This window comes from Schistocerca americana, chromosome 3, assembly GCF_021461395.2.
Source record: "Schistocerca americana isolate TAMUIC-IGC-003095 chromosome 3, iqSchAmer2.1, whole genome shotgun sequence".
Classification (NCBI taxonomy): Eukaryota; Metazoa; Arthropoda; class Insecta; order Orthoptera; family Acrididae; genus Schistocerca; species Schistocerca americana.
Window position 1 is genome coordinate 494,888,112 of NC_060121.1, and position 13,839 is coordinate 494,901,950.

At 43.9% G+C, this 13,839-nt stretch overlaps 1 protein-coding gene across 1 annotated transcript in view; it reads left to right on the top strand.

Moving 5' to 3' along the window:
• Window positions 1–13,839, top strand: part of LOC124607108 (cholinesterase-like) — a 104,403-nt gene continuing 90,564 nt past the window's right edge. Inside the window, exon 1 of the mRNA XM_047139305.1 lies at window positions 1–124. Coding sequence (XP_046995261.1) covers window positions 62–124 — 63 coding nt within the window. The 5' untranslated portion in view covers window positions 1–61. The remainder of the gene's footprint in view (window positions 125–13,839) is intronic.

Below are 13,839 nucleotides of genomic sequence, written 5' to 3' on the forward strand. Positions count from 1 at the left end.
CGCAGCTTTCGCCTTGTGAACAGTAGACCAGTGCTGCTGTTTCGACGGGAGAAAATTCACTATGGATATGCGCTGCATCAGCCTTGTGTCCGTCCTGCTTCTTCATCTCGTTGACCATACCAAGGTAACCCTTAAAATTGACGAATACCCTCAGTACGCAAGATTAAACTAAAAATACCAAAACGTTTCCATGTATAATTTACAGGCACGCGAATATCGAATACAAATGATGATCTTACGTATAATTTAGTTAATCTCTTTACAGGAAAATATGAATGTAAATAGGAGTAAACTGACACGTTTCATGTCTGTTAACAAGAACGTAATGAGTTAACTGTATGATCTACGATAGTAAATCATTCCTTTGTTGAACAGCTGCATGGAATAATCAGCAATCTCTCAGTAGGAAAGTGATCATGCTGAACTGTTGGTGCATCTAATTTTCTAATGGAGGATCACTCAGGGTTGACTGTCGATTTTCATGAAGTAAGCTTGTAGTGCCTTTCAGCACTAAAAGAGCTCATCGAAACGAATTATATCATTTTTAAGCAGTTGTTGTAACTATTGAGGCTGGTGCAGAATGAAATCGCTCTCTTCATTATTTTCTCTACCTGTTTAATCTCATATTCACTGTATCAGAGATAGATTCTCGTCGTGGCGTGAAAACATGGGCAAGACTGCAATGGAAAATGATGTCTCACAAACGTAAATATACTACACGTATTATCGCTGTAAAAGCATGTAAATCCCAGACTGTCGGTTTCACTGCTTGGCATAGTAATAAAATACCCCTCAACATTCAGATAGATATTTCCTCCTTTGCTATTGGTTTATTTATTATACACTCCTGGAAATTGAAATAAGAACACCGTGAATTCATTGTCCCAGGAAGGGGAAACTTTATTGACACATTCCTGGGGTCAGATACATCACATGATCACACTGACAGAACCACAGGCACATAGACTCAAACAACAGAGCATGCACAATGTCGGCACTAGTACAGTGTATATCCACCTTTCGCAGCAATGCAGGCTGCTATTCTCCCATGGAGACGATCGTAGAGATGCTGGATGTAGTCCTGTGGAACGGCTTGCCATGCCATTTCCACCTGGCGCCTCAGTTGGACCAGCGTTCGTGCTGGACGTGCAGACCGCGTGAGACGACGCTTCATCCAGTCCCAAACATGCTCAATGGGGGACAGATCCGGAGATCTTGCTGGCCAGGGTAGTTGACTTACACCTTCTAGAGCACGTTGGGTGGCACGGGATACATGCGGACGTGCATTGTCCTGTTGGAACAGCAAGTTCCCTTGCCGATCTAGGAATGGTAGAACGATGGGTTCGATGACGGTTTGGATGTACCATGCACTATTCAGTGTCCCCTCGACGATCACCAGTGGTGTACGGCCAGTGTAGGAGATCGCTCCCCACACCATGATGCCGGGTGTTGGCCCTGTGTGCCTCGGTCGTATGCAGTCCTGATTGTGGCGCTCACCTGCACGGCGCCAAACACGCATACGACCATCATTGGCACCAAGGCAGAAGCGACTCTCATCGCTGAAGACGACACGTCTCCATTCGTCCCTCCATTCACGCCTGTCGCGACACCACTGGAGGTGGGCTGCACGATGTTGGGGCGTGAGCGGAAGACGGCCTAACGGTGTGCGGGACCGTAGCCCAGCTTCATGGAGACGGTTGCGAATGGTCCTCGCCGATACCCCAGGAGCAACAGTGTCCCTAATTTGCTGGGAAGTGGCGGTGCGGTCCCCTACGGCACTGCGTAGGATCCTACGGTCTTGGCGTGCATCCGTGCGTCGCTGCGGTCCGGTCCTAGGTCGACGGGCACGTGCACCTTCCGCCGACCACTGGCGACAACATCGATGTACTGTGGAGACCTCACGCCCCACGTGTTGAGCAATTCGGCGGTACGTCCACCCGGCCTGCCGCATGCCCACTATACGCCCTCGCTCAAAGTCCGTCAACTGCACATACGGTTCACGTCCACGCTGTCGCGGCATGCTACCAGTGTTAAAGACTGCGATGGAGCTCCGTATGCCACGGCAAACTGGCTGACACTGACGGCGGCGGTGCACAAATGCTGCGCAGCTAGCGCCATTCGACGGCCAACACCGCGGTTCCTGGTGTGTCCGCAGTGCCGTGCGTGTGATCATTGCTTGTACAGCCCTCTCGCAGTGTCCGGAGCAAGTATGGTGGGTCTGACACACCGGTGTCAATGTGTTCTTTTTTCCATTTCCAGGAGTGTATATACGAAGACAGTAACTTGCTCTCGAAAGAACAGTTACTGTTGATAACCGTGCAGCTTTTCCCTGGATTAAATGATGACTAACTGAAAACCTCAGCTGCCGACAGGTGTTGTTGATGTACCTCGATGTGGACAGCTGAAGATTTGTGCCTCGACCGGGACTCGAACCCGGGATCTCCTGCTTACATGGCAGACGCTCCATCCATCTGAGCCACGGAGGATACACGGGAAGCTTGCAAGGGATAAGTCCCTGCAGTCGCACTATTCATCTGTGTCCTCGGTGGCTCAGATGGATAGAGCGTCTCCCATGTAAACAGGAGATCCCGGGTTCGAGTCCCTGTCGGGGCACAAATTTTCAGCTGCCCACATCGAGGTATATCAACAACACCTGTCGGCAGCTGAGGTTTTCAGTTAGTCATCATTTATTCCAGGGAAAAGCTGCACGGTCATCAATAGTAACTGTTCTTTCGAGAACAAGTTACTGTCTTCGTATATATAGTTAAAGGCTACCCAGCCATTGACATTCGTCTGTGCGAATGGGCACAGGTTGCCCAAACTCTTACGGGAATCGCCAAAGCGTGCGCGACTAATGAGTGGTTGGGCAAATGTCTATAAGGTACATTACATATGTAGAATTGTGGACAGTTGGGAATGTGAGTCTCACGCGAAGTGTGCAAAGGATAAGTCCCTGCAGTCGCGCTGTTCATCTGTGTCCTCGGTAGCTCAGATGGATACAGCGTCTGCGATGTGTAAATACTCCATAAACAAGAAGATTAACATACAAGAAAGAAGTGCTCGATGTGTATCCAGGCAGCTCTGTAATCAACCAGTCGGAGACTCTTCTGTACCTGGGGCAGCCGGAGAAGATACGATTAATGTCCTGGAGTTCCCCGCAGTCGTAATGTGGTGATGGTACAATGTGGAGTCTATAACTGTGTTGCAGCAGTAGTGGAATTTAACTTCGCAATGATCCTCACAAACTGTGTCTCATTACCTATGGCAATTGATTTGCATTTCAGACGCCACTTTTCAAGATACTATTATATCTTCAGTAGCTGCGGATGGGTTTGTTTGTGCCATCTGTCCACTTGCAGATCATCGGAATCCCACGCCTAGTTCCATCCGCTTTTGACCATTCCCGCTATTGCTGCAATGAACTCATCCGCTGGCGCGCTTAGCTGTTGTATGCAATTTGTCACTGCGTTCTTAAGCAACTGATCATCTTTCTCATTCCCTCGATCCACGCTAATGATACCTCTGTACAGGTATTGTACATTTCTGATACCGCAGCAGCTATTTGGTATGGTAAATAACAACTCCCTCTGTCCTTATCTACTGATGTTAATGTTTGTACTGGGGAGAGCGAGTTCGTAAATATTACAATGTGGGTAGCTGGTATGGACATGCCATATCTTAGGGTGCGTTTAATGGCTTCGAGTTCGGCCGTGTAAATTGATTCCTCTTTCTATACCCACATTTTTAGTAGTGTTTGGCATTGGCTGGTACCACGAAAAAAAAACTGTAAATTGAAGATACGATACTGGCAGCTTTCAGGGCCAAGAACTATCTAACATCCACAGCTAAAAGAAGATTGTCAGGGTATGAAGGAATAGGTTGGAGATAGTACGACAAATGATATTGTGTGCACTGGATAATCAGTATTTGCGATAAAGTCTAACTTTCTACCGAACTGATACAGTTGACTCTGCGGTAGTAGGAGATGTTAGTTCATTTTGTGAAGACATTTTTTTCTACAAGGGGAAAGGGAATGGTGATACCTGTCCTCCTTAACCCATACTTCTCACGGGGTGCACCCTTGCAGTGAATACTTAAACTCTGAGCCATAAGCAGCAATGGAAATTTCAGTGTATTATCACATTAATAATCAGAATTCTTTTGCACAAGACTTCATGCTGCAGACCCATAGAACAGTGTGTAGGACATTATGCCAACGTTCTTTGTTTGAAATAGATTCAATTGCACAGTAAATACTAATTCCCCACAGAGAAAAATGCAGTAGTTTGATATCCAAGCAATCCATGAAAGCGAGACTCCTTAAGCAACCCATATCAACATCTGCTGTACCTATTTTCTTGGTTGTTGTTGTTGCGCTATGGGTGAACAACTGGATTTCACGGCTAAGGACGGACCCGGAGAAAGACAAGGCAGGCAGGCTGGCCCTTAACCCTCTATCCCACCAACTACTAGTTCACGATACCTTCTCGAGCATGGCCAAAGACAAGACGGACAGAAGTCATCTTCCCTCTCCTAGTTCACGTTCTAATATTTTCTCGATCATGGCCGGAAGACATGAGGTAAATTTCCCCTCCTCCTCACCCGCTCCACCCAGTTCGCATACTAGTACTTTCTCGAGCTTGATAGGATAGGTTGGAAAGCTGCCCCCTATCCCTCTTTCCTCCCTCTCCCTAGTTAACGTCCTGAAGAGCAGGACAGCTAGTTTCCCTCTCCCCTCTCTACTCTCGTCCTAGTACTTTCTCGTGTGTGTTGTGGCCATAGGACAGGACGAGCTTTCTCCTTCCCCTTTTCTGCCCTGCCTCCACCTAGGACAAATCCTAGTACTTTCTCAGGCAAGCCCGAAGGACATTAGAGGCAGCTGTGCCCTCTCCTTCTCTCCCAACTCTTGTTAGATCACTGTCTAATATGTTCTCAGGCATGGTTGAAGGGGAGGACATGCAGTTTTCCACTGTCACTCTTCTCTGCCTCCTCCTAGTTCATGACCTGATCGGAGCGTGTATCGCGCGACATTCACCCTCCCGAGCCTGCTCCGTCCTGTTGCCCACGCCGCGGGTAATCGAGCTCAAGTGTTCCCGGCAACGGAGTGCGCGAGCCGCGATGCGCCATCGAGGCCAGCGGCTCGTCGGTTACCTGGCAGAGCCCCAGTGTCAACAGAGCTCGACGTAACCGGGAAACAGGCAGCGCTGGGAAGGCGGGACTGAATGGCCACACGCGAGCGGAATTGCTTTCTGAATCTTCTGCACTCCTTCGACAATCATGAAGGTTTGATATGTTAGGAACAGGGCGTTCTTGGTCCTTAAGAAAGAAAAATAACGCGTAATGCAATACAACAGACGTAATATAAAAAAGTACTTACTGTGACATGGAAGTAACCGAATTCAAAGCAAATGGTTTAATAGCACTAATGCTTTTATGATCCTTTACATTTCAACTGTACCACATCAAAAGTGGAGATTAAGCTTTTGCGCAAAGGGTAGCTCTAGTTGCAATATTAAAGTATTTTACACTTTTCTGTTAATCTACAAGTTTTCATTATGGAACTGACTAGCTCAATCCTTCTTTAGAATTCGTTTAGGGGGACCCACCTTCTTTGCATGTGACTTAACTATGAAATCATGAGCCACAAAACGTACAGACAGTTTCAAATTATTTTCGCTGAGAAGTTTGTTCCTAGATTTGTTTTTATATTCGTGTAAGAAGGAAAAGCCTTTTCGTACAAATATATTGAGACAGGTAGTAAACTTGTTACCCCTCACTTTAAGCTTAGCTAGAAACTTACCAGTAGTAGTGGAGCTATGTTCATACCATCCAACTCTCCACTGTTGCCAGATGTATCCAAGCTGGTGGCGATGACGTCATCGAAGAAGGCAGCCTGTAGACTTGGCAATGACACATGATGTCATCCAAGAGGGCGGATTTTGGCGGGAAGATAGGTCAATTGGCTTACCTCCACTAACCTAACCCTCATCCCCTCCCCTCCCCCAGAAAATGGCGGTAAGTTCAAATTCCATCAGGACAATTCAACACACCTCTACTAAAGTAAGAAAATGGCAGGAAAACAGGTCATTTGAGCTACCTCCATTAACCTAAGTCATCTGACCGCAACGTCTTCCTAGGAAGTGGTGGGAAGTTTGAATTTTGGAGGGAAGATAGGTCAATTGGGCTATCTCTACTGACCTAAGAAAATGGGGGGAAAGAAAGGGCAGTTGGGGTACCTCCACTAGCCTAACTCACTCGACCACCATCTCTTCTTAGGAAATGGCAGGAAGTTCAAATTCCATCAGGACAATGCTACACACCATGGCTACATCCACTAACGTAAGAAAATGGCTGAAAAAGGGGCACTTTGACTACCTCCAGTAACCTAAGTTATCCATCTGCCACCTCCTCCTAGGAACTGGCTAGAAAAGGACTTGACTTGTGTTGAACATAAGTCTTTATTTTGCATGCACTATTTATTTAAACAATTAGAGGCAGTACCGCCATCAAGTGTGTTCACCCCAAGGTCCAGAGTCCAAATGATCTAGTACATAGTACTGCCACCAGAGGGTGCTGTCATCTGTTCCATGACGTAATCCAAGATGGCGGTCTGGTGTGTGGCGAAATAGCAGGAACCAGTGTGGTCGCAATGGGGTCAGGAGTCCAAATGACCTAGAACACAGCACTGCCACCAGAGGGTGCTGTCATCCGTTCCGTGACATAATCAAAGATGGCGGTCTGGGGTGTGGTGAAATAGCAGGTAACAGTGTGGTCGCCAGAAGTCCAGTGTCCAACTGACCTAGTACACAGTACTGCCACCAGAGGGTGCTGTTGTCTGTTCCTTGACATAATCCAAGATGGCTTGGAAAATGGTGGGAAACAGTCTGTTCACCAGGGGTCCACATCTAGAACACATTACACCAGAGAGTGCTCTCATCCATTCTGTGATGTAACCCAAGATGGCTGTCTGGAGGGGAAAATGACTCAGCCTGTGCTGGGATGCTGGAGAGAGGAAAGAGTGTACTTTATTTATTTTAGAACAATTTATTTAGATGTGGATTTGAGATTTAATATTTATCACACTGATACAAGACACACACTCTGACATGCTTGGGGTCATGCCACTTGCCTACAGACCTGTAACTACTCATAAATTACAATAATAACATTCTGCTGACACGCAAACAACTCCTAAATTACCGAAACAATTTCAGTAGACAGCACACAGACATGCAAACTCCTCCTAAATAATGCAGTACACTGATGTGCAGACACAAAATCAAATTTCCAAATAATGCATAGCACAGCCTACAGACCTGCTTGCAAAATAATGCAACAAACACAATAACAGCATGCCCAGGCACTGCTCGCTGCCCCCTGTCTACTGGACTCCACAGGAGGCCACCTCAGATGCACCCAGAAGTTGGGATGCAGTCCCCACGAAGTGATGAGGCCATCAGCTGCCAAGTCAAGCACAGGTGCCCATTCGGGTCCCCCAAGCATGAGGCGTTGGCATCCATTTGACACTTGACACCTGAGATTCCTCTCGAGATATGTGATCACCTAGGCACCGTTGCTGACGTGACCTGATGGGAGTGAAGACTTATTTGCAGAGTGCAGATGCTCCATGGGCGAGTGCATCGACACCACCATAAGCCACTGCCAGACGCAAGCCAGCGCTCTCACGCCACTGTTGATGGCATGTCAAAGCCACCTCTACATTTCAAGTCCTTCGAGTGTTATACTGATGTCACATGTCTATCTAAATAAGCGCCAAGTCATCCTCTGGGCAAAGTGCGCGTGTGTTCACCGATGCTAGTGTGATCCCTCTCTCTACCTGCAGTCCAGCGAAGACCTAATTGCCGAGCGACTCATCCTCCCAGACACTGCAGAAATTCGTTCCAGAATAGCACAGGGTGCATTGTTCCTCACGATCCTAACGGGACATGTGTGATGCGCATACTGACGTCACAGATCATGCAATAGAAATCTGTTTGACAGCTCGCGATTCTAATGGGGCATCTGTGATGTGTGGCTGATGCATCGCTGAGCATAGCTACATACCATCACAAGTGCATCTGGCATTGTTCTCATTGGTGTACTGAAGTCACATGGCTATCTAAAATAATAACCAAGTCGAACACTCAGAAATTAAATAGTGTTCCAGAAATACTTAATGTACACTTTTGTAGGAGCTTTCATGATGTTTTGGCTTGTATGAACGGAAATTCTTACCCTAACAGAACCTGTTTACGAAAGTAGCGCCGAATAACGCCGAATGCATTGCTCCTGATGGTTGTAGTGTGGCACCCTGTCCATCACATCCTACCCTTCCTGCTTTCAACATACACAAATGTTCTCGCCACTATGTAGAGACTCCTATATCCTAGTACAAAGGATGTTTTGTGAATGAATCAAGCGTTATGATTGGCTCTTATCGAATTTACCCGCCGAATTACTGATGCCACTGGTGTGGAAGCACTGTCTGCTTTTTTTTCTGCAGATGAGGCTTTCAGTGCCAAAAAACTGTTTTTAACAGATCACGATACTGAACTGACAATTAAAGCTTGCAAAGTACCCCTACATATCGTCAAATGTTGAAAAACTCTTACTCAATTACACTGCTCTCTCACTGAGGACAGGAGCTTGAATATTGGAGCACAAAACCGATCTCCAACACAGCAATATATCACCGCGTACTCTGTCGATGTAGTAAACATACAATTCATTTCCTGTGCCATACAAAATCAGCACTTTTATATCATTTGTGCATACACCACAAAGACAGATAGCACTGTATACACTCTTTGCAGCACTAGAAATTTCCCTGTGTGGTCGGTGGTCATCCATTCCTCATGGGTGACCAGAGCAGCAGACCGAAGTCACTCTTAGAATTGTTCTACAAATTCGGGCTCGTTCCCCTCGGCACAAACGGACCTGATGCTTGCTTGCTTTTCTACACCCATCTCCAGACTCTGGGATTACAAGAACACATGTATTTTCACATGGTTTGCCATAATATTACACCATTTTCGCGGTAATTCTCGATATCAAGCACACAGCAGTATCCTACCGATCACTCACACAACATAATTCCAAAGATATAGACTGGAAATAATTTCTCTACAAACCCTAAACTTTAGCTAGGTGGGGCGTGCTGTACACCACTAACTAACTAGAAATCTGTCACGTCTGGGAAGACATTTACGTGGAAACTCGAAAACAAAGATGAAACTGATATTTCCACTTGCGAATAATGATGTCAATGATGTAGCAGATTCCAAATGATCCCTATAATTTACAAAGTTAATTAAGGTGTTTCTCAAGTCTAGAGAACCGGCAAACGTATCTTCCACCTGCTAGATGCTCACACCACAATCGATCTTCCCTCAAATAAAGGTGCGAAATGTGCAGAAGTAGTCAACCAAACAATTTACATGGGCGGGAATAATGGCCCAGCGCAAACACTCGTCCATATTGAATCTTGTCAAATTTCCACGCAATCACGAAAGCTGCCCAACAGATACTAAGTATTAGTTCGCTATTCGGCTGTCTAGAAGACAACATGATTAAGTCAGCTACATCCTACACTCCAACAGACCTCTCCATTCGGACAGCTCCTATCGTTAACGGGAAACATGAACGATTCCCGCACAGGTCATAGTCACTGCATGCCAAGTACACTTAGACAGAATGGTCCTAGGAAAAAAACCGGCCTCATATATATTTTATCCCTGTACTTACAACTACATGTTACCATTGCGGTCTCAGGTGAATGACATTTGACAATGAAATAGAAACTCCATTAAACAGATTCAATAATTTACACAACACCGTCCAGTTCACCACAGAATATGAGAAAGATAACAAAATTAATTCTTTGGGCTTGACAGTAAGTAACACAGACCAAACCCTAAATATCAATGTATACAGAAAACCAACATACACAGACACAGTCATTAATAAATCTTCCACACATCCCAACTCACATAAACAAGCTACAGTCAGATCCTTCTTAAACAGAGCACAGAAATTCCCACTTAATGCTGCCAACTATGAGACAGAAATGAACACTATCAAATAAATTGCACATAATAATGGCTATCACGAACATGAAACAGACACACTATCACAACACACAACTTTAAATAACAACAAACAATGTGACAGCTTCCTCACACAACATCCGAAAACTCAAGTAAATAACGTTACCATATTTAGGTGTCATACAAGACAAAATAGCCAGGTTGTTTAAAAAATAGACATCAGGATTACCTTTGCTACCAACAACAACTTAAAAAAGAAACTGATACATGGCATTTCACATCCCACAGAGAAACTTAACAAAGCAGGAATTTATAAAATTACATGCAGTCATTGCAACAAGTATTACATTGGCCAAATAGGAAGAAATTTTGAAATCCACTTAAAAGAACAAATTGTCTATTTCAGACTTGGCAACCAGAATAAATCAGCTGTAGCGAAACATATAAATGAAACAGGACACAGTGTTACAGTAGACAACGATCTCAAAGTACTACACAATTTAGAAAAAAGCTGGAAAAATAGACATCTTGGAATAAATGGAAATATTCATCTATGGCCACATGGGGAGTAACGAGATCTTGAATGAAATGACAGACTTCAAAAATTCACATTTCTTTTCCAATTTCACTACAGTACTCCTAGAATAAAAGATACATAACATAACAGTCGTTGATTCTAGCCCCAGGAATAGCTTAGAAATATGTAACATAAATAGTTTATATCATGATGTGTCCAATAATATTGTCACAGGTGCTCAATTTGTAACGTATTTTGTCAACCTACATCTCTAATATGATATCAAGACGTGCAGAAGACATGTAAACATCTGACATCACATAGATCGACAAATCGATAGTCAAATCGAAACCAGCTGTATTTCGACCGCCATCTTGTTCACTGCACTACAGAACTGTTTGTGATCGTGTTTCCAAGTTACTGCTATGTTAGAGACAATTTGTGAACAGTGACCAAGAGAGCCACGGAAATGGAAAAACCGCAACACACCACAACGAGACTGCCACGCCAGAAGAACAAAGTGAGTGACCGTTACAAAATATTTTCGTGCAAACATCAGTCAGGCTTCCAAAGTGACATCGCCTCTTACTAAGTTTTCTCTTCTTCCACAGGATGACCACAGCAGTTACGAAAAGACTGCTAAAATCAGTATGACATTATTGTAAAGTGGTTTTTGTAATGCCATTTATCCTGAAGAAGAGGTATAACTCCCGAAACATGTCGCTAAATAAATAATACAATAGTTGACAAAGTTTGTGACTGGTAGCGGTAATTTAAAAAAAACCTTCACATATTTCTTGAGACAGTCACGGTCGAAAAATAGTCAAAATGGGTTTAAAAGTGGAGTCGTGCCATATCCCTCTCTCCACCCTGCTACTAGTTGACAGCCTAGTACGTTCTCGAGCATGGCTGAATGAAAAGAGCGGCAGCTTTCCACTCAGTCACTCTCCTGCTTCCTCCTACTTCAATTTACAATCTCTCTCTTTCCCCCTCCACCTAGTTCGCGTCCTAATATGTTCTCGAGTGTGGCAGTAGGACAGGGCAGGCAGCTGTCCTCTTCCCCACTTTACTCGTCTCCTAATACTGGCAGGGCACTTTTTCCCTCCCCGTACCGACCCCCACCTAGTTCACGTCCTATAATTTCTCGACCATGACCTGTGGCGTTAGAGAACTGGGTTGTGTTGGGAGCCTTACGGTTCTGGACCACAATAACAATACATATTCAGTTTAATCAACCACAACTTATTTACGAAAACAATTGCGCAATTTATTACTGAACAGTGGCAGTGGAAGTCATCCAGTCAAAATCGAAATACATTCCACTGAACAGTACAAAAATACAGCATATTAAATAAATTAATCTCAGTTCCTAGGAGCCCCCAAAGTCTTAGTTCGTAAGTCAGAATACCATAATTAGTAACACAGAAGTTCTGACAAATTACAATCGTTGTAAAAAAATTCCCATAGGAAAACCATTCACCCTCGCAGATTAATAAAACTTTTGTAACGTATCAGAAAATGTAACTTGAATTTTCCTTGTTGCACGGGGCAAACAGTTAAAAGAGACTTATATAAACTAAGTCGGTTTACCTATACCTCTGGGTACTTTAAATGTACTCACTCAGAAACGTTCCACCAAAATGATAGAGCAGCAGTGATATGTTCGTGCAATGTCTGAAATTCCCACTAAAGCAGGTGACAAATATTAAAATAAATTTTCTTTGGTAGAACAATCAGTTTTCCTCCGATTTAGCACGTCCCACCAAGTGGATCAAGTACTAGAATAAAATCATCACACCTTAAAGAAACACAAAGGAAAAATATTATTACTCAGGTTACAAGAGACAACGAAACACATTTAAACTACGCTCAGAGCTGCATCCTCTCTAGAATAATTTGGGATTAAGTTTGGGTATTATTCTGAGCCTTCCAGCTCAGCAAGTCAATATGCAACAAATAAGATGATCTCGTTTAACTTGTCTCTTTAAACAAATTAATTACAAAAAATATCAACTATTTTTCCAACAAAGAAATTTAGTCAGGTCGGTCACAAGTGACCGCACGAAAAATTTGACTTGAACTCCTCCCTTTTCTAGTATTGACGAAAAAGGTGGAAATTAACTTAACCAAACAATTTCTCTAACTTGATCTACTTAACAGGAGTTTTGATTTTGTTTTTCCCTTTTAAATGTGGCTAAAGGCGCTAATAGCAGTCAACATCTTCCATATGTTTCAAACAGCACAAGTTAGTGCTGTAGGTGGCTTGCAAGCAAAAAATCTATACGTTCACTAGGCGTGTGACTCCAAACTAAAGCGCGCTGGCCAGTGAAAGTTATTAAAGAAAAGGTATATATATATATATATATATATATATATATATATATATATATATATATATATATATATATATATATATATATAATTTTGTGGTAAGTTCCTATGGGACAAAACTGCTGAAGCCATCGGTCCTTAGGCTTACACACTACTTAATCTAACTTAAACTACCCTACGCCCAAGCCCCAGGGAGGACTTGAACCTCCGCCAGAGAGAGCGTCTTTGCCTGGAGACGCCTGAATGCTTCTTAAATTAAAGTAAACCACCTGCTGCCGGACAAATGTATCTATAAGTCACATTTGAAACTTTAAATGGTCCAAACAGTTTATTCATAAAGACTGACGACACGTCACCAACGAAATAAATACTTTATTTTCGAATCATAGTTTTACACTTTTCTGAAGTATGTGCTCAAGTTGTTATCACCGACTACAAGGCACATCTGCAGTCGCCGGTCGAGAAATAGATGAAAGTGCGTTGGATGATATGCCGTTGCATACTGTAGCGATTCGATAGCTTATATTGTCTGGTATAGTTGGGGCTCCATGATACATTGCACCTCTCAGTGCTCTCCATAGAAGAAACTCAAGAGAAGTCAAATCAAGAGACCTGGTTAGCCCACGTGCTGCAGCATTCCGTCCTATTCAACGGTGGGGATGCCTTTCATTCAGAATTTCGGTTGCAACTCAGGAAGAGTGATCTGTGCAGCCGTCGTGTTGGAATTATACGCAATGTCGCTTACCTGATGGTACCTCTTCTAGAAGAAAAAAAAATATTCGTAAGAAAGTGTGCATACGTATTTCCATTTAACACCGCTGGTATGAAGTAAGATCCCGAATTGTAATTTCCTGCGGTCCTGCACCATAGGTTTACGCTTTCGCGGTCGTTGTTGTTGTACCTGATGAAGCCAGCGTGGATTTTCAGCTGCCTAGTAGTGCATAT